This window comes from Ziziphus jujuba, chromosome 5 (genome assembly GCF_031755915.1).
Source record: "Ziziphus jujuba cultivar Dongzao chromosome 5, ASM3175591v1".
NCBI classification, from domain to species: Eukaryota; Viridiplantae; Streptophyta; class Magnoliopsida; order Rosales; family Rhamnaceae; genus Ziziphus; species Ziziphus jujuba.
The window spans coordinates 4,180,412-4,203,245 of NC_083383.1; the positions used below are offsets into that span (position 1 = coordinate 4,180,412).

Here is a 22,834-nt window from a genome sequence, read left to right on the forward strand (position 1 = left end):
TGGCTAATTAAGTTCATTAGACTATTAGAAAAGTTGCAATAATTTCATATCAATCTCATTCAACTTCAACGGTTTCGATTTTCTTTCTTCATCGATACATTGTTTAGAATTTGGATTCTACTATAATAAATATAAAGAAAGTTCCTTATATATTTCCATATGAAATCTGAATGAAATTGAAGTCGTATTTATTTACTCATTATATGTTCATAACTTTATTAGACAAACAATTAATGAAAATTAAATTAAAATTATTTATAAACTTATTTTGCCCTGTTACTTTTTATTTTTTATTTTTTTGAAAATAAGGTCTTTTTTTGTCAAAAAAATATTTAATTTGCTTACCTTTAATTTTAAGACAATATTAGTAAATACTAGAGTGAGATGTTACAGATGAATACAGGAAAGTCACAATTGCATCCGAAAGAATAAAATTACAATAAATAAATAAACTAAATAACATGTAAATATGTATATATTTTACACGCGTAATACTATGAAAAAATCGTTTTTGCCATTACTACATGATGACTTCTTGGGATGTTGTGACGCAGCAAGGCGGCTTTGCAATTCTTATTTATTTATTTATTTTTTATTGATTAGTGCTTTACATGCATACTCACATAAATATTAATTGTGCTAATGTCATGCAATATATATTCTATATGGATAAATATATGACAGATATATAATTAAAATCATTAGTCCACTATAGACTATAGTTGCTTTGTGCGGTACAGAAAATGCTTATAACAAAACAATATTGTGCTATATCTAGCTTCGTATTGCTATATTTTCGTATGTTGTAAATCTGTAATAGAAAAGTAATTAGGAAAATAAATCAGCTACAATCGCTGAAGGCAACAACGGAGAATATAGCAGACCATGTAGAATTAGAGATATTTGAAGGATCTAAAATTAAGACATTCTTTCTAGGAGTCATGCCGATGAAAATTCTTTCCACACGGCTTCCATTTCTCACCATAGCCTCATGCCCTCCCTTGTAGTAAAAACGTTGGGCTCCATGACCATCCAATCAGGAGTTTCCAACTCAACAAATTCAAGATTCCATAATATTTATACAAGTAGACAATTTATCAGGAAAACTGTGGATTATATGCAATTAGACACTTTTTTACATTTAATCGAGCATTCAAATACATTACGATCTTTCATATAGATTTTGTCCAGGATACCGAATAAGAAAATAACTATATTTATGTACATACACGTGTAATATATGCATGCTGGCTGCTAGTAAATAGGCATAACATCTGAGTTTAAGGTTCAAATGTGAGAAAGTGCATAAATAAATAAACATATATAAATTAATATTATACACATTTAATTGTACATACATATGGTTACTGCCATGGAGGTGACGTATACATAATGCAATATCTTATCGTCTAGTGATTTAAGATAAAAGATAAAACTTCTTGCAAAATTAAAAAATAAAAAAAATAAAGAGAAAATTTAATAAAAAGTACACCTCTCTAATAAAGAAAGGGAAAAGAAAAAGAAAAGACATTCCAACTCTAATAGATATGATATTCATTTATTATGCGTAATGTGAGAATGACATTTTTGGCTGCCTTAGTGTGTTCTTAAGTTTGTGATTATAAAATTTAAAGATTGGCAAAAGACAAAGAATGAAGAAAGAGGCGCAGACCAAGCCTTTTAAACCATGTCAATTTGTTTAACATTGATTAACAATGAGTAATCTCTTGTTGGTATGCTGTGATGTATGTCAAGCTATATATAAATATCATATATATCTAAACATTATGTGTGGTTGTCCTTGTTTGCAATATATATATATATATATATACATGCATATACCTTTCTATTCTGAGCTGTTTACTGCTTTTTTATTGCCGATGTATATGGTATATTCACTGTAACTAGTGTTTATGTATGTTACTGTATATAATTGTCTGATGCTTTTAATTAATTAAAGCCTAATTCTCGCTGAAATTTGATACTTAGGTTAGTTTGGATTACGTGAAAAGGAAAAAACAAAGGTTAAAAAAATAGTCCTCGTATTTACTTGGAAGAAGATTAATTATAAAAGAAATAAATATAACATAAAACTAGCTGATAACATTTTATTTTTCCTGGGTGTCTACAAAGATTGTTTTGGAAAGTATAAATTGCTATTAATTTTTCTTGACCATAAATCAAATTCAAAAGTTATCAAAAACCAAAAAATAAAAATAACGATCAATCACCATCGATGTCGTCATTGTCCCAACCTGTAGACAGTTGCTTTGGTAATTCCTCACCTGATCTTATTGTATGCCTCAGGGAAAAAGAAAAAAAGATTTCTTTCTGAATTTCTCCAATTGGGTGGAGACCAAGTAGGAGCTTTAGGTTTGCGTGGTTGATGACGATGTGAATTAGGTTTGCAAGCTTTATTGCCAATCGTCCTGTAAATATTAGATTACTTTGTCGACATATAACAAACCATAAACAATTGTAAACATGCAAAATAAATTAAATTAAACAGCACAGCCACAACTCTAATAAATATTTGCTGCCATGACCCACCACGCCACAACTACAATCGAAAACGTATGCTCTAAGGAGCTAGAATATTAATTTATTCAATTTTTTCCTTCGTAAATAATAACAATAAGAATAAAGGCTGAGGGATCATTTTAATCTTTAAAATTAAAACCCATCAGGCTTAAGCCTGTCCCTCTTCCTTTGAAATTGAACTCGATCCATTTACGTTTCTTTGGCCCAAAGAATGGAATTGAGTTCCTCAATCTGCTTACGTTGGTTCGGCCCCTGAAAGAAAAGCCCACTATAAGCTTTCTGAAACCAGACAGTCATTTGGGCCCAAACCACTTTGACAATTTATGTTGGTTTCGACGACTGGATGGGCTGCTGTCTGTTTGACAAACTACTCTGAATTGGAGTGAATCCATTTAAGGCGTTCAATTTTATTTTTTTTAAAAACATGTTACATGCAATTTGAATGTAATTATTAAACCAAAAGAGTAGAAGACACAACATCATACCGTCTCTAAACTCATTTTTCATTTAGAATTAAAGGGGAAATAATACCTCAATGACAAACGAAATTCGACATGTTATTATTTTTAAATGATATATAACTAATTTTCATGTAGTATTTTGAGTCCAATCTCTTTATGTTATTTGTAATATGATGTGTCACTAATTACGTTCAAAAATTGAAAAATTCTTTATTTATTGGTAATTTTATAAGATGAGAAACAAAGAAACCGGCGCATCGATCTATGACTTGATCTTGAAAGATGAAAAGATAATGACTAAATCCCTTTAAAAATTCCCTTTGACAATTAATTATTTGTCCTGTTCTATAATGAATGCTACATAAAAATTTGGATTCTTATTAGTTTCCTAACACCCTTACAGGACATGGCTCATGCAACGTCTTTGCATATTTTTTTATCGTCTGCAAAACTTCAAGAAAAAAATTATAATATATCTGGTCATTAATTATCGACGACGTACACCAGCCTGTAAAATTAAAAACTCAATCAAAATGTTATTAATGTGTGTGTGTGTGTGTGTGTTATTGTAGCTACACAACATCGTAATTGTAACAAGTATAATTGCTTGCCTATATATTTTCATTTTCACTACTAGACAAGATACTCGTGCAGCAAGAAAAGGTAAAACCTGAGGCTCTGCATTAAATTTTTGTTGGTAATAACAAGTTAAATATAGAGATTTGTTTTTTGGCCGAGAAGTGAAATATAGTGATGTGTAATTATTGTTGACGATGGACATCGATTAGCTCAGTATATATGACTGTGGATTAAACTTATTGAGAAGGCGTGAGGAAATGATAATTATTATGTGCGTGTATATATATATATATATATATTTTGATAGATATGATAATTCTTATATATGCTCTATGCTCTCCCTGTTTAACAATTTGTACATATATATATATATATATATATCTATATTTACACTGTTTGTAGATTCCAAGCACCAATATATATCATTTATCATTTTCATGGAGTGGTAGATGGCCAGACCTACCTATAGGAAAATGACCCAAATTTCTCACATCCGAAAACCACATGGCTATCTTTAAATTGAAGAATGGTCAGTTATCACGAGGTTAGATCCTAAACCTCTGCTTAGGTCTTTAGCTACACCTATTCTATACAAAATGCTAAGCTACTATAGGCTTGAACAATGGAACTAGTAAATCCTGTCTCTAGACCTATTTATTTATTGTGTTTAAGAACTGGAGCATGGATTTCTGGTTATCTTAATCTAGACAAATAATATATCTAATTTCGTAATTCTATATATATATATATATATAATCAATTTTATATTAGAATAATTTAATAGTTTTAATATTGAATTTTTTTTATTTATTATTTTATCAGATCATTAATTAGGATTTAGAATTCAGTTATACTCAAATTTGAATTTAATAATATAATAAAATTTTAATTAATAAAAATGAATTCTATCAAAATTCGATAATTAATAAATATAATTTTAAATTTAAATTTTTTATATGATTCAATGGTTGCAAAAAAAAAATCTTGACATTAGACCTGACTTGATTGAAGCTATATATGTGTATATATATATATTCATAAGTATATATATATATATAGATGTATACAATTCTTTTATGATGGAAATATCCACAAAATAATATTATACTAATACAGACAGCAAAATACTTATAAATAATAATTTCTGATTTCTATAGTTGACAATAATTTTTACTTTCAACCATCTTCATAAGTTATTTATAATATATATACATATATATATATATATATATCTTCACAAATTTTTATAATGTGGATATCCAAATAATAAAATTTCTATATATGTAAATATATTATGTGATTCGAATATCATAATTCGTCATCTTATTTTTTTTATATTGGAGGCACTTGTCTAACTTAAATTATCATTGTATTCCAGATTCATTTGCTAATTGAAACTACCAACATGCATCCTAATGCAGTAGAAACGTGCAGCAGATGTACTACTAAAGTTCAAATTGCATAAAAAAGAATATGTTCATTTAAAAGAGTTGAAGGGATAATAAAACACATAGTATTTATAACGTTTTTTTTTTATAGGGAGAAAATGACTATAAGTTGTAAAAGACTTGCTGTCTCAGTCAAGTAGGTAGCTATATACTTTATAAACATTATTGAAAATTTTATTAGGTTGATAAAGCATACCAAATCAATGCAAATCAAATCCACAAGGCAACTAACAATTAATGCAGGTTTGAAATAAAAGAAATAGCGAAGTTTCGTCAACTTCTTTTCACAATATATACAATTAAACGTATATAGTCGTAAACCTTGGAGTTATGCATAGAGAATTCATGGTAGAGATTGACAATGCTAGCTCAGAATTACATTTAAAAGTTTTCTGTCCTAACTACATCATAAGCTCTTCGCATATAAACGTACGTAATTAAGAACAAGAGCAATAGTATAGTACTCCAGCACTGCAGCTAAGCTAGCTTGTATATATATTTTCAACCAACAAACATGGGAACGGAAGAAACATGCACCCCAACTTTATATATAAAATTGCACAAATGATTATATATATATATATATGGTTACGCTGCAATCCAGCTTTTGATTTATATATCACCAAGAACATATCGACGATGAACTTCCACAAAATTATACCCAAAAAAAAAAAAAAAAAAAGACGAGAAAAAAAGATGGGAATGTAGAACACAATTACCGGCTGGACTATTAGCACTTAAAATCACAGCATGCTAGCTGGCGATCCTGATCAGGATTATATGGAATTGAAACTCATCAACTTCACGAAGTGGAGGTGGGTTTAATTCATTTGTTCTCTCATGGGCCTAGACGGTAATGACCATCCCCCATGTAGTGACCATCCATGTAGAGCGCTGCGTTTTGTGGATGAAGACCATCCATCACCATGAATTGCATGTCTTCAGAAGGTTTCCAGTGACGCTTTCTTTGATTTATGAACCAATTATTTATTTGTTTCTGGTCCAAACCGGTTGATTCAGCCAATGCCACCTTCTCTGTCTCCTGTATTAGTAGTAGAATTTGTAATTTACTATAATATTGGCAATCTCAGAAATTAAATAAAGGGTGATTGCTTGGCTTAAAAGGGAAACCATATTAACATATAATAATACGTACAGAAGGATATGGCCATTTATAGTGCAATTCCCACCAACTAAGAAGCTTCTGCCTGGCATCTTTTGGCAATTTCCCTTTCTTCTTTTTCTTGGAAAGCTCTTGCTTGAGGCTGCTCAAATAACCACTGTATTTCCTCAATAGGTGGTTCTTAAGTTCTCTGTCTTCAGCGCGCGGATCGATTTCCGGTAGTTCTGTTTCTCCACCGCTGTTGTCCTGATCATCTTCCGATGAACCAATGCCTTCACACTTGTCGTCTGTGCATTTTACATTTTCAAATGCAAAACTATTTAAACTTGTATTCAAATGCAAAAGAAATGAAAAAATTTTCATTATATTTCCCCCGTATAATTTACTCTTAAATCAATAATTACACGCTCATAACTGTAAATTCGAGAAAGTGAGAAAAGACAGGAAGGATAAAGGTAAAAATTAGGTGATCTAGGTCCCATTTCGAGAATTCATGATATTAGCAGTCAGAAGTTATTACCTATGACCATCAAAAAAGAACACTGCGTATCATATCTTCTAAAGATTAATTAATTTTTGGCAACGAAATTGGAGAAAGTAAAGTAGAGGCAAAGTGCACACATCATAAATGGGTCAAGTGAGGCCTAGCTAACCAGAGGCTCGATTCTCTCGACATCCATGATTCATTTATTAATTTAAAATTATTCAGAAAGAAAAAGAAAAAGAAAAAGGAAAATTTCTCCCCAATATTATTGATAGGAGCATCTGAAGCGGATTCTTCTAGAGAACCGCTAGAAGAATCCGCTAGTTTGTGGCAAGTAGTTCAAATCCCAGCTAGGCTATCAGAATTGAGAATCTTGGAATTAGTTATCTTTGTTAACAGATTGTTTTGTTTTATCAATAATTAATATTTATAGCCTGCATCAGGTCCTCCAATTAATCAGAAATAATACAGTTGCATTTCATTTGACTTGTGATATAAATATATATATATATATAAACATAATTTTCATTTATATTAACGTTCATAATCCTCTAAAAATTTTGATATCCTAAATGCCTCTCAATTAAGTGCCTTTAGCCATCATATATTAAAAAATTCCACACGAATGCAAGAGGAAACAGTATCATCTCTATCAACGAAACACGATCGGAGGTTTCATGATAGGCTCCCAAAATTGAAACATCCAATTTAATCGATCACTAGACCAAAAAACAAAAAAATAAAATAAAATAAAATAAAAACACAAATTTGAATCTAAGAAGAAATCACAAACAAGATAATAAGTAGTCGTAGTGATACAAAGCATTATATATAAATAACCGCTCAAGCAGTATGAGATAATTAGTTATCCTATCATAATATAAAATCAATGCATCAAAATTTTATAAGCACCCTCCTTTTTCCTCAATCTCATGCGAGTTTGTAGGAGTTCCTTTTTCTTTTTCTTTTTTTTTTCTTTTTTTTAATTTTTCATTTAGCTGTGGATCATGTGTTTAGCACATCCTTTAAAGGCAAATGATTGATTCATGTGTTTAATACCAACAAAGCTGGATATTAAATCACGATTGAACTGTATTCGGGGTAATATCTCCGAACTCTATTTCAACGACAGTCATATTAAAAATAATACGTATATAGCCCACATAAAGGTCCAACCATTTCAATATGGTTAATGAAATTAATTAGAAACTAGCACAAACATAAAAGATTAAATATATATATCAACCAGCATCAATTATATATTTGGTGCTATACGTTGTGGACTTGCCAACAAATTTGGTACCCACAAGTCCACAACAAAATTAACTAGACGTATGAGTCACTCACTAACACCTCTCTCTCTCTCTCTCTCTCTCTCTCTCCATTTGTTTCCATTCACGAACATTGCGAACATTGATTTTACCAGGTTTCAAAACAATTATCTCAACTTTCGACGTGGTTTTTTTATATGACAAAAACTTAAATACAAAAATAGCATTTTCCGAAGAATTTTATCTTGGCCGTACAGCCTACATAGGGTAGCTGATATAAACAGCATCCAATGTCTATCGATTTTATCATCTTTTGTTTTTTTTTTTTTTTAGTACTATTTTTACCATATAGTAAGGAACAACTTGGGAACCGAAGAAACAAATAATGATTCTATCCATCTCGAGGTGGTATTCATGTAAATTCCAACAAACCTATAGAATCAGATTTATAGAAAAACGAGGGGGGAAGAGGGTCTTGATTTCTGTGGTAAGCTAAGCTATATGAAACCCTAGGAAAGAGATTTTTGTCAGAGGTGACAGGCTATATATGTAAAGCTAAAGCACATTAGGGAGACCAATGTCGGATATCCTTAATCATGCTAAATTATGACACACAAATCCATTTTTATCTTTTTATTTCCCTTCCGTTCGCAATTTGCCAATTTGGAAACTAACAACTTATATAAATAGTAAAGGAAATTGCTTAAATAACTTTTTTTTTTTTTTCTTTTCCCAACTATTAGACTCGTGATTAGGGTTTACTAACCCCACCTGTCACGAGCTTAATACTTAATTTAGCTACCTCTTCATCAGACCTCTTTCCCTTTGGATCTATGCGTAATCTGTATTGGGTCAAAGTTTCCTTAAAGAAAGAATGGAAATTAGTAAGCCTAATGAACAAAATTAAGAGATACCGACAAGTTTTTCGATTCTCAAGGAGATAGACCAGACAATTGGACTACCAGTTTTGCACTATTCAGGCAATGGTAAAACTAGACCAAACAAACAATCCCATGACTGCTACAAACAAAATTTTGCAAAAGCAACTTTTCTATAATTTTCCATGTTAGGAAGCAGGAAAAGAGGGAAGTATAAGGATTCTCCAAAACAAAAATTATTAGCTATAAGTGAAAGAGGAAATTATAAAGTACCAGCGCCGAAAATCCGAACGGGACTGTTGCTAAGCATGTTAAGCTGAGTTTCGATCCTCCGCATGAAATCCATCGCTTCTTGTATAGGCCTCGTAAGTTCCTCTCGATATTTCACCAGCATATCGTAGTAAGCTTCCTGTTAATTATTTCATTCCCCAAAAAAAAAAAAAAAAATTAATTATTGGAAAACAAAAGAGTTTAATAAATTGCACATGTTCGACGAAATGTATATATATATATATATATATAACTATCGCTATAGCTGTGGAAGCCGAGTTGCTGAATCACCATGAACTGATCGAGTTCTGGGTCTTTCGAATTCTCTCTTGAACTCACTGAAGATCGCTGCCGCGCCTCAAAATCCTGACGAGCAGCCGAGAGCCGCGCCACCACTTCAGGCGGAGCTCCGACCTAGAAAAGGAGAGAGAGAAAGTTAATAATATTATGTGGAAAAAAAAAAAAAAGTTAAATGAACTTTGATTACTTTTGTTTCGACCAAGCAGCGTGCCTGCCCAGTTGATTATAAGATTATGCTAGGCGTCAACATCCTATTACCGGCACTTTTTTTGTTTTTTTAGAGGGCTTACAATTAGTTAATTACCTTCTGGCAATCCAAGTAAGCTTCCAAGAGATTACAGTACTGAGGGTGAGCGATGATCTTGGCTTTAATGGCTTCGACTTCATTAGCGGTGGTATCATTTTCATGGTGATGGTGTTGAACAGTTTGGTGGGTTCTGGACATAAGAGGATAATGAAATTTCTGAAGGTGTTGAGAAGTGCTCGCTTCAGTCTTCACAATTGGGTGTCCTCCTCCTCCTCCTCCTCCAGACGACTGAAAACAGTCACCGCCTGATTGTAGATGGAAGGTGCTGATAGGCATCTGGGTCTGCTGATGATGATGATGATGATGATTACCCACGTTTGACCCATCATTTGTTCTTCCATAATTTCCTCCGAGATTTGCTGCTGAGCTGTACAAGAAATTTCCTCTTGAACCTCCTGTATTCTCATCCATTTGATTATATTCCTCCATTTCTTTTTTATTATTTCTTTTTCTCAACAAGCTTCTTTTTTTTTTTTTCTTTTTTTTTTCTTAACAAACTAAACCACCCAGATGATCTACCTCAAAAAAACATAATAATAATAATAATTAAACACCTAAAACCCTAAACAAATTAAAAACAGAGAAAATATATAGTTTGAGTAAGAAACCCGAACCCTAACAAAAAAAAAAAAAAAATGGACCAGAAGCTAGAGCTCATAAACTAGCGGAGCATCTTAATTAGTTGAGGAAAAGAAGAATTGGGTAGAATAATTTGAAAAGCAAATTTTCAGGTCAAGAAGTGAAGGTGCACTTCGAATTAAGCCTTTTTTCTTTCTTTTTTTCAGGTTGAGTGAGAAAGTCTGACTCACAAGGAGCGGAAGAGAGAGAGGGGTGGCGTAGCCGGAACCCGCAAACCGCTTCTCGTGTCTGTCTTGGGTGGCTGACAAGACTTTCTTTCTTGAAAGAAAAAGAAATATTTGAAAAATCCCTTAAAAGCAATGAAGCTAGTAGGCCTAAGGATAAGGCGACTATTTTTTTGTTGTAGATTTTTTTTCTCTTCCTTCTCTCTAAAGTCACAATTTATTTACCCTCTATTTCACAGATTTTTTAAAATTTTTATTTTATTATTATTATTATTATATTACTCTCTTTTTTCTCCTTTTGAATATTAAATTATTATGTTCCATTTTAAATTCGCTTATTAGAGCGTAAAATTGTTTTTGTCAACTTTTTGACTGATGCAATTCATTTTTAGAGATTGATTTGGCCATGGTAATCTGTAATTTGTCATTTTCATGTATTAGAAGTTACAGTGTACATGATTTCTGATTTTAAATTAATGTTTCTAATATAATCTTGTCCTAATAATGAATATTAATTAATGATTTTCAAAAAATATGTATTTATACTTATCCTTTTTTTGTTTTTTGTTTTTTTCACTTTTCCTTCACCTGAAAGTGCCTTGTTTGAGGTTTAGTAATAATTTTAATACATGGTATATAAGTGAAATTTCATGAGTACTTAATAATAGATCGTATATATGTGTACATAGTGGAGGTGGAAAGATAATTTAATACTTTTTTTTTTCTTACAGCTCATAATTCATTAAAATAATATTCCTATAAATTCAAGGGCTTTTTGCATTAATACCTTCTAAATATTGCTCCAATTTGCAATTTGTCCATTGAAATTAGTATTTATCACCTGTGTGCTTTAAACTATTAAATATCTTGCAGTTACAATCCTATGTTTAGGGATATATATAAGTGCGAATTTTGACAAAATTTAAGAAACATAGGTGCATATTTTTGTAAAGTTAAAAAGGCATAGACGTATAAATGACAACTATAGAATTTAAAGGCCAAAATTGCAATTCCACACAAAGTTCAGGGGACATAAATATAAATAACCCTATAGTAAATCTGAATGCATAAACTTTAATTAATTGGTCACTAATAGTAGTAACTATAATAATGCTACGGATTTGTCCCTTATCAATGAATAGATTGAACATTTAAAATATTGAAGACTAAAATTTCCGCGTTATCATGTCAACATACATATAATTATTACAAGGACATTAATAGGCTTAGTTTCGATATAACCAAGGCTATTTTTCTAATTACAGGAAAAAAAAGAAAAAGAAAAAAAAAGGCTATTCTTCTAATTGATTAGAAAAAAATAAATAAATGTTGTCATTAATTTACAAATAAATAAAGAGCACTGAACTCTAAGATTTAAGTTTTTTTTTTTTTTTTTTTTGCCCCTTTTTGAGAAGATAATTTATTATATACTGAACTTCATAACTCCCTTTTTTTTTTTTTTTGGCAGTAAACTTTATGACTTCATTGGTGTTTTCTAATTTATAACAGATATTTTTACAATTAGAAAAGGCCACATTTAAAGATTTCTTGTTTAAGCATATTTATGGTTAGATGATTTGACATCTTTTAATCATATCGGAACACATAAGCATTTATAAATAATTGATTTAGAATTTTCGTCAAAAAAAAAATATTGATTTAGAATTTTATATTATGAATTTAAATACGTTAAATGCGTCGCCCACGTGACAAATATTCATGAAAATAAAATATAGAAATAGTTTATATTATCATTTATGGAGTAGTCTTTCAACTAATCTTTGGCCGATGCCACTTTTCTAACCGAAGATAATTAATGCCATTGAACATAAAAGGTACAAACAAGACATGGCAGTTAATATTATTTTTTTGGTTCATATATAACAAAGTGTAAGCGCGATGCTCATAGATTGTATATATGACGTTTCAGCAAAAAAGATTGTATGTCTGACGTGATGAGAGGCTGATAAAGTTATTGGGTTTTTGACTTTTGACTTCTGACATAATTATTAAAAAGGAAAAGATATAGATAGTAGAGTTTCCCAATTAATTTATATTTTTTTTGGCTAAAAAGTTCATTTATTGTTATAAACATTTAGAAACATTTGTTTTTCTAATAAAAATGGATTGAATTATTCATGAATAAGTTATATAATTTTTTTTAATTATAAATGTGAATGGTTGTTAACATTATATTTTACCTTTCACGATTCAATAAAATTCTTTTAGTTTTGTCCATAAAACTGGCAGTACACTAACTGTCATGTAACCGAGTAATTGGACAATCAATATCATAAATATGTACATCCAATAAAACTATTTTAAATCAGAGAATGCCAGGTCGATAACGAATTTTATTTTTATTTGTTCGTAATATTTCAAACAAAATGGAAATTCAATATTAAAGTAAATGTCATTATATCTCGAAATACATTTAGGAAAGTAAATAGGGATATTGGTGATCCATTGGAAAAAAAAAATGTTAATTGATGGTTTTACGTCGGAATATTTAATACATGGAAAAACATTATTTGATGTTTTTGTAATTTCCACAAGCTCTCTTAGATAGCTTATCAATTAAAAAAAAATAAAAAAATATCTCCCTTAAATCTGACATCACAAGGTTCCAATCTTCATATCTTAAATATAAAAAATATCTACCATCGTTTTACTTGAAGTTGATCTAATTAATTCGCTGTAATTATTAAAATGATTGTTTATTGTTATATGACCAATTTGATAATTTAGACATATATCAATGTAATTTTTCAAATAAACGGTACGTCATCTTAAATTAGTTGGAACCAAAACTAAATATAATGTATGTAGTCCATCATCTTAAATTAGTTGGCATCAAAACTGAATATAATGTATTCAGCCCCTAGGAACATCCTAAGGAGGGGATTTTTTTTAAAATGCTTCTGAAAGACAATTAAACATATAATTATATTTATATTGGATACTGAAGAGAGCTCAATTTGTAAAGTGTATCCAATTTGAACAGTACAAACTTGAAGAGCTTTTAAAAAAGTGTGCTCCTAGATCTAATTGTAAATGATTAACAGAAATTGATTCCACTTTGATAATTTTTGGAAAAATGATTGCATCCTTCCTGCATTATGTATTCTAAATAGCCACAAGAATCCATCACGGATATTTTATCATTATTTTTTGTTTATCATCGACCGTAAGTGGACACGAGTTCCATGTAACTACTATTAATGATTAATAGACAATTCAATTTAATTTCTTATTGATGCAATGATTGGATGGAAACATACCCACCCTAAGACAAATAGAGACGCCGCTCATACATATACAGGCACTTCTTTTCCTGTTTATATATATGCAAGGTCCTTTTATCCTTTTTATTTGCGTACTGTACAAATTATCATTTTGATTGCCCGACATAATTTTTAATTCACAATTATTATTATTATTTTTTTGGGTCAACCTATTCACAATAATTACACAGCAGTAGTTATATTCATCTATCATATATATACCCAGTATTGGTCTAGTACTTTATAAAATTATGATACTGTTAATTAATTTGTACATTTGCTTATCGATTTACAAAGTGATTTTTTTCTTCTTTTTTTGTTTTGTTTTGTTTTGTTTTGTTATAAGCGTTTCTTAATCCCTTCAATATTTCAAAACATCTTTAAAGTTTAAACATGACGAGGAAAACGATTAAAGTAACGCCGTGATTATTGAATCATTAGTGCATACTGTCATTTTCCGTGGGCACTAAAAATCTAACATTAATCTAACCCTCATTATTTGGAAAATTGAGTACTTCACCACTCAGACGCCGCCGGCTCCTTGGTCAATTTATGAAATCCAAAGCTGCCAGGAAAAGAAAAATCCGCTACCAAATTAAAAGCCTCACCATTTTTTCCTCCTGCAGGTTGCCGTTGCCAGTTGCCAGTTCCAAATCAAATTTGCAGAGAGACTCGTTTGTTCATTATTTGCCGACCTGTACGGATGTCAATGTCTTGTTATTTTAGAAGACAGCGAATTCATGTCGTTCATTCATGCACATGTCAAAAACTTTCAGAAACTAAAATTGAAAAGTAACAATCAAACCCACCTTCTATTTATCATGTAAATCATGCTTATATTCTCGTAACATCATTTATGGTTTCCATAATATTTTTAGAATTTTAAAAGATTAATTGGGAACAAATTTTTTTTTTGTCCCTCAATATTCTCAAAAGTCAAGTGGGGTGATTGATTTATGAATCTGGTTCAATCAATAATAGAGAACTCAGATGATTGATACTTAGAAAGATTAGATATTTTGACATCCCAGATCAACCAAATTAGGAAATGACAGGAAACAGGGGTTACTTGTCATTAGATAATCTTGAATAATTAGCAGAGCAAAAAAATTATCATTAGCGGCCGACTAATTAATAAAATTGAGGGAATTAAAGGCCATGATGATAAATCGATAAAATGATGACATAAAAATTAATGTGCGTTGGAAGCGGTGTGTAATTAAAGAGGTTTTTTGAAGTTTGAGAGAGAGAAGAGAAAGGCGAAGTCCGCGTGGGTGGTATGTACATTAAAGAGTTAATTTAATTTGTAATTAAAATGTAAGCAGAGTAGGAGTGAGTGAATGAGTGAGTGGATGGTCATATAGACCGATAGCAGTAGGAGTACGAAAGGTTCAACGGTAAACAGTGAAAACTGAAAAGAACTCTGCTGCATCGACCAGCCTAATCTGATGACTGTTCGGCAGCAGCAAAACCACGTGTGTACAATGACACCGCTCTTACAAAATCTCTCTCTCCATAATCTAAAAAAGACAAAGAGAGAGACATATACAAAATTCACGCACAAAATGCAAATGGCTTCGTCGTTTTTTTTTTTTTTTTTTTGTTTCCTCTGAAACGAGGTAATATAGCTAGCTGGCGGCGACGACCACTACTCCACCACCACCCACATTCACTGCAAGACCCCACTAGCCTAATTGAAGATCACCCCCCCGAGAGACCCGCGCTATATTACTACCCCTCCTGTGGGTCCGTCCAGTCCCAGTGTCTCTCTGTCTCAGTCTGATCAGTCTGATGCAGATGAGAAGTGTGTGTGTGTCCCTGTGGCTCTCTCTCTCTCTCTCTCTCTTCTCTTTTTTGTTTTTTTTTTTTTTTTCCCCTACCCCCCCTCTCCCCCACAAAGGGATTGGACGTTTCCAACACACTAACACCCGCTGCCACTGTGCCTGGGAGAGTACCTGTACTCAACACTTGCCCCACCTTCATTTGTCATTCACTCACTCAAACCCACTCCCACTCCCACTCCCTCTTTCCCATGCACCCCTGTCATCTGCGTTTTCCCAGCCCAGCCCAGCCCACTTAGCTTAATATTTTGAAATATTTTATATATATATATATATATATGTAAAATTAACCCCCTTTTGCCATGAATATCAAATTTCAATTCCCGCAGGGGGATCGTGTTCATGACCACACCATCATTCATCGTTGAACTTGGTCACATTAAGCTAATTTTGATTAGAATAATGGGTCTGCTTAATAAAAGCTTGCTTACAAATTTTGATTTGATCATTAATCTTTAGATTTAATTAATGTTGTCTAATCAAAGACCGATTTTATATCGTGGCAAGTTCTCATCCTAACACCATGGACTCGAGCTTTACTTCCTTCAAACAGTTCATCGGTCTATTATTGGTGCTGGCCTTTTACCAATCACATCACCATCTTCATCATCATCATATGAATGAGCTGTTCTTGTCAAGTCACTTTGAAGTTAGTGAGAGAAAGAGAGAGAAGAAGAAGAAGAAGAAGAATTAAGAAGACGAAGAAGAAGATGGAGATCATACGATTTATATAATAATAACGTGTCAATCTTTGCATAATATTATTGTGCAATTCTTGTAGTTACCAAAAAGATAAAAATCTGCAATTCTTGTCTACACAAGCTTGTACTCTCATTCAATTTCCTACTTTACCATTATTGGCTATTAGTTGGACTAATTTATCAACTTATTCCTAGACTTGTTATTGACTTAATTGTATAAGATTTGTCGTAAATAGAATATTAATATGATATAATTTACCATTTTTAATTAGAGCTTACAATGAAACAAATTAAGATATTTAATGGTCTTTCGAAAGATTGTGCTTTTCTATTTTGTTTTTTTTGTTTTTTTTTTCTGTACCATATGCGTCGCATCACATTATTAATACCGTGTTATCTTTTTCTTTCCTTATATATTTTTTTTAATTGATAACTTTAACAGCCTCTTAATTAGGTGCAAAAGAAAGGTATCCATTTTAATTACGCCACTCATCTCACGCCACAAGTTTTGTTAATTTACATTCACTTGTGTAAAAATCAAAGTGATGTTCTTAGTCAACTCTATAATTATATAATTATTTTGCATAAGATATTATAAATAAATAAACCAAATTAGAAAAGAGCCCCAACATATGAAGACCATAATTTAATGAAAAAATGTGTAGAGATAAAAGGGTCAGGAGTTGCCTGATTTTCTGCTGCAATTAAGTTTTCAGCCTGTTCTGTCTTTCTCTCCTCTCTCTTTCTTTTTAAATAAACAAACATTTTACATTTTTTGTTTTTTGTTTTTTGCTTTTTGTTTTTTTTTTTTTTTTATATATGCTGCATGTAAATTCACAAAAGCATTATGCTTCAATTTATTCAACTACAAATTAATTGTATCATTTCCATCAAAAAATAAATTAATTCTTTCATATATAATAATTAAAAATTTTAATAAAAGATTGTCAAATTTGTTAAATCTATCATTCAATGGGCCATGAATCCAGATATTTACCCCTTTACGGAAGAACGTTATTTAGGGACCTATTTTACAAATTTTATACTGATCATGAGATTCATGATATCATACAGAATATTTGCAATCTGTTAAAATATCTTCTTTTTTTCTTTCCTAAAAACTCAAGCTTGTAAAAGGTAGAATTTTATACAGTTTAAAAGTTTTTCTATATATTTTGATTCAATATAATATATATATATATATATATATATTGATAATTATTTATATAATTATATGAAAAAGCAGTACTTTATACCTAGCTAGCCAAGATAGCACCTTTTTTTTTTTTTTGGAAAATTAGCTAAGATGGCAGCTTGAAACACCCTTTCCGTGCTTTTTATTAGTCACCTAGGCTTAATTTACCAAAAAAAAAAAAAAAGAAAAAAGGAAAAAGTCACCTCGCCTACATTAAACCCTCTATCACCACTTTTTTTTTTTTTTTTTTTGAGTATTAAGCTAAATTTATAAGAAACTGAAAGTAAAAATTGTAAAATTTCAAATCTTGCAAATTAAGCTGAATTATATTGAGGAATTATCCTACATGTAATCCCATATTAATGCTTGCATAATCAACCAATCAAATTTATTGAAAAGTATCCAAGGGAAGATAATATTCGGCATAAGAATCATAAATTAAAGAACCTAAAAACTACGTGGAGCGATATCGACCAAGTGGTTAAGGTTATAAAGACTAATGGGACAACTAGAGTATGATCTTCTGGTTGTTGCTCCGTCCAGCTGCTTAGCACATTTTTACATGACCAAAAGCAAAGTTAAAAACAACTGTCAAGTGGCTTTATTAGGTAAATATTCCACTTTTATGTCTAATTATGAACAAGGAAAGAGGTTAAAGGGTTATAAGCAAGTTGAGTCCATAAAAGGGGAAGAAGATGGATGATTTAATCACTCAAATAGGGAATACACAGTGCTGACCACTAACTATTGACTAGAGATTAGGAAGGAGATCTGGTATCTCTAATTTAAACTTTTTATTTTTTTTCTTTATTTTTAAGTGTTTGATTTGATGGGGAGAGAGAGAGGAAAAGATACTTAAGTGTAAACAGAAAGATTTTAGTTGGAAAAAGAAAGCCACTACGTTTACCTCTGTCTTTCAAAAGCTTTATATTATTCGTAAATATGTACAATCTTCAAATTTTTTTCACTATTAGTGCTTAATTAATCATTTTAATTTGATGTATTGAAAAGCAACCTTTTGGCGTAGGCAGCCCTCAACATAAACGTTTAAAGGAATAATGAGCCTTTTTCAATTCAAGGTCAAGTAGAGACCTATCTGCAATGGCTGATATCAAAGCATGATGGATGGTTAAGTAATTACACCATTTTCGGCCACCAATTTGAATATTAGTGACTAGTAATAATATCACGGGAGCATGTCTCACATCTTTGGAATTAATTTAAATATAAAAAGCTAGAATTGCGATTACGATCCGTTTGCCATAGTTTTTGGAAAGTTAAAAATAACATTTGAACTTTAAAAACTACTTATAAAAATGTTTGATCTTGTTTTGAAAACCGAAATTAACAAAAAAAGACTTTTTCAAAGGTATTTTTAAAAAAATAGAAGCAAAAGAAAAACTATTACAAAATAAGGCCTAAATATATTAGCAAACAATTGTATGATCCGGTTAATGGGGGTAGGTTGTTCCGCATGGATATCAATAATTCTGTGTAGTTTTACATTATTATTTGTCATAAAAAGAGAGGATTAAATGTTTAATGCTAATTTTGTCGGATTTTATTATTGTAGAAATTTGAGAGAAATGGCATAAAGCCAATTTTCTATACATACCAGTTTAGCACAAGGACCATACATATTTAAAACAATATGGCTATTTCTCAGTATAACTAACAATTTTATAATGGTTATTATAAAATTGTGTTCGTTTAAATCCTGTAACATTAGGTATGAAATTTAGCACCAAGTAATCATTTTTTTTTTTTTCCTTTGTACTTCATGGCAAATATTTTAATGTTAAAAGTAGTGACCGACTGAGGCCTCTCTTTCAATCATGCATGTAGACAATCATGTTATAATATAATTTACTATTACGGACAGTATTCTACTTAAATATAGATTAAAGTGAACTAATATATTATTTTTTATTTTTTATTTCCACCTGACCACCCTTTATAGCAATATTGATACCATTCAGGCTTGCAAATCTCTTTTGTTATTCACACATATTTTGAGTGGAAAATCAAGTTTGGAAACCTAGAAAGGGCTGGATTTACTTTTATTAATTTGCATGTAAATGATGACATTTGCATTGTTTGAAAGCACCATGTTGGCTTTTTAGCTCTTTCGCTAACTTTTAATCTTTTAATTACACTTCTTAATTTAAGTGCCTTCTTTTTCAAAAGCAATCATAATTTTCTTAAAATATTATAAAGGTGAATGGACATTCCCTTTAAATTTTCTGTAACGCTCTTCACCCCCATGCATATACAAATGTTACATTGCAGTAGATTATGTAACATTGCAGTAGATTATTACGAAAAGTTAGAGAAAGATAACAGAGAGAGAATCTTCACCCTTTTTTGCATTTTGAATGTCCCTCAAATGTACGCATCTATACTGATATGCCCACCATCACAAAGTCGAAGAATCTTATCAAAAAAATTGATAAGTACACCCAAGAACCTTTTCAACAAAAAAGATACATTTGTATGCGTATATGCCCATGTACGCTTACCCAGTTCCCATGAGTTTTAGAAAATATATATATATATATATATCTGCCACGTGGTTCTGTAATTTTCTTTTTCTAGGCAAAAACATACTGGTTAATTCATACTTTTGTGTGCATAAATTCTGCTACTTTAATATACGAGCTGAATTAGCTTGGATGGAATAGTACGGATAACAGAGTGTTCCCGCGAAGTACTCTCTTTGTTTGGGTGGTTTTTTCAGGAGCAGCTTTTTAATGCAAAATATTTAACAAATTGAGCAGAATGAAAAACTTTTATTTGTGTACTTATTTTTGGGAATTATTCAGTTTGAGAAGATCTCTCTCGACTCTTCTTCGTCTTCGGTCGTAGTCGTTCCAGATGTATATTATTATTTTATTATAATTATTATAGAATCTAAAGTTTCATGCTTAGTAAATCTTTTTGTTGATGTCGGATTGACCATGTGATCCTAGCTAAGCTAAAAAAGTCCATTTCTTCACACCATATGGAAGAGTGTCTTATAAAATTCAAACTAGAAATAGAAACGGAAAAAAAATAAAAAATAAAAAGAAGGAGTTTTAGATATTTGTATTAGCATATATATGAAAGTCTTGGAATAAATAATATTAACAAGGAAATGAGAGACAGAAATGAAGCTCTAAGTCATCTGATAAGACATCGACCCAATAGATTTCATCAACTAATCTAATCAAAACTCACATCCTTCATTCGTTCAGGATTCAAATTGGATTTTATTTTTATATTTGCTTTCAGAATATTTGAGGCTAATATGAAAGATTAATTAATGAGGCCCAAAAAGGGGGAACAGACGATACAAACATGAAAAGCCACAAGTAGTAGTGAAAGTATATTAACATAGGAGATTAATACTCTTACCAAACAAAAAAGGAAAAGATTTTTATAACCCTTACAGAAGAAGAAGGTTTTTTCAGAGTAGCAAAAGCTTATCTAACTGGGTAAATGGAAATCAGAATATTATAATTAACTAGTAAAATATATATAGTATATATATATATATATATATTGTTTTTGGTAATTAAAAATAAAAGAGAAAGAGAGAGAAAGAGCAAGAGAAGAGGAATGAGAGCGGAAGGTGGTGTAGTTGAAACGAGAGACACGACCACATCGTGTGGGGCAGAGGCCAAGACGGGTGGGGAAGGGACCCACTTTGGGAGTGTCGTTTGGGAGAGGGCGCGCGAAAACACCGCGGGGGCTGTTTCCCAATGCACCAGCCTAACACATTTTAACTCTCTCTCTCTCTCTCTCTCTCTCTCTGCCTCTGCCAGTTCCACTTCTCTTCCCCCCTCCCCCTCTCTCTCTCTCTCTCTCTCTCTCTCTGCCCCTCAATGTTTTAATATTTTCCTTCACTTTCTCTGATAGTTTGTGGGACCCACCTCCCAACACACCCCCCCATCATATCAAACGTTAACTCCGTCTGAAATTTGACATATGTCTATCTATAATGGGAAAAATTAGTGAGAGAGAGGGATAGGGATGCTAATGTGCGCAGGGGGGGGGGGTCCAGCGAGGGTTACTATGCACCCATGTGGGAAGTGGGGTCCAAGTGAACCTGGTATCTAGAGACAGGGATGGGACTGTTTTTGGGTCCTATTGTCATCATAGTAAGGGTGAGAGAGTAGTAGTCTTGTTGTAGTATTAGTAGATGGTGGGGGTCTATCAATCTGATGTGATGGTGGGTGGGCCATGTTTTGCCTTAAAGTTTTTTCGGGTTAGGGCCCTTATCATGGGATTATTTTTAGAGTCACAAATGATTGTTTATAATAACAATATGCTCCGTGTGGGGAACTCCTTTTTTTTTTTTTTAATATGGTAATTTTTTATATGTTTCCATTTCATTGATGTTGATCTTTCTTAGCCTTCATTCTCTCCATAGAACCTTTAAATCAAAAGAAATACTATTGCCTTATGAAAGAAAAACAAAAAAGGACTCCTTTATATCAATAAACTCCATTTTAGGCTTTTGCTATTTGTTTCTCTTTATGTATCATTTCCTATGTTTTAAGAAAATACTTTATGCTTCTAACTAGTCCTTTACCCGGTATTCAATCGTCTTGGGACGAGTACCTTTCATTAGGGATTTCAGAATAACGAGCTTGATGGGCTGTTTTTACTCCTTTCCAAAGTGGAAGTTTTGTCATGGGTTTCCTAATAGAGATATTACATTATTTTAGTTTTAATGATGTGTCTACTCCACAAGGCTTATCTTCGTTTCACAATTCTAAACAAAAACTTTTAGTGAGTGCTGGAAATCGGAGAAAATTGACATATGAGAAAAGACATGCCCTGAAAATGAGATTGAAACATCTAGGAGTTAAGAAAATAATAATAATAAAACAAAAAAATAAATACATGGGAATTGCTGGGCACCCAGCATTACGGCCCAACAATAATCTGTTGGGTTTCGCTATTTCAGATCGGACCACCATCATATTTTAAGTGTACTGTGTCTACTTTTCTAATGAATTTCTTTTAGAAAGTTTTAGGCCTTGTTGGTTATACAATTTGGCTGTTTGGCAATAGAATTTTTTTTTTATCATAGCCCGATAACACTTAAAAATCTAACCCGGATTAGGTTAGACAGTAAGGTTGTGGCTTAAAAGACAGATATTGTAAAAAAAATTGATTTGTTTTGTTTAGGTTGGCAATAGAGTTGAGCGAGGTTCTGATAGATAGATGTTCGTGCAAAGAGAACAACAAACTTTTGAACCCTCGACTGTTATGGGCTTCTTCGGCATTTGCATCAGCTTCTGTTCAAGCCCATCCAGCCTACACTCTTACTCTGGGTTCAAATTTAAATATTCCAACAGATA

The 22,834-nt window shown here is 31.5% G+C and overlaps 1 protein-coding gene across 1 annotated transcript; it reads right to left on the minus strand.

Moving 5' to 3' along the window:
- Window positions 1-5,548: 5,548 nt before the first annotated feature.
- On the minus strand, window positions 5,549-10,642 carry LOC107420619 (homeobox protein knotted-1-like 2). Its single transcript, XM_016029614.4, has 5 exons — window positions 9,660-10,642; window positions 9,347-9,469; window positions 9,059-9,194; window positions 6,186-6,439; window positions 5,549-6,071 (listed from the first exon to the last, which is right to left on the minus strand). Exons 1-5 carry the CDS (start codon window positions 10,089-10,091, stop codon window positions 5,868-5,870), a joined length of 1,149 nt encoding a protein of 382 aa, XP_015885100.1. The 5' UTR covers window positions 10,092-10,642; the 3' UTR covers window positions 5,549-5,867.
- Window positions 10,643-22,834: the final 12,192 nt, after the last annotated feature.

Excerpts from the sequence above, each read along its gene's own strand:
- LOC107420619 (XM_016029614.4), bottom strand. The coding sequence starts at position 10,091 with ATGGAGGAATATAATCAAATGGATGAGAATACAGGAGGTTCAAGAGGA. Across the intron at positions 6,440-9,058 it reads CGTTCGGATTTTCGGCGCTG|ACGACAAGTGTGAAGGCATT; the intron begins GTACTTTATAAT and ends TAAAATGCACAG. Across the intron at positions 6,072-6,185 it reads ATAAATGGCCATATCCTTCT|GAGACAGAGAAGGTGGCATT; the intron begins GTACGTATTATT and ends CTACTAATACAG.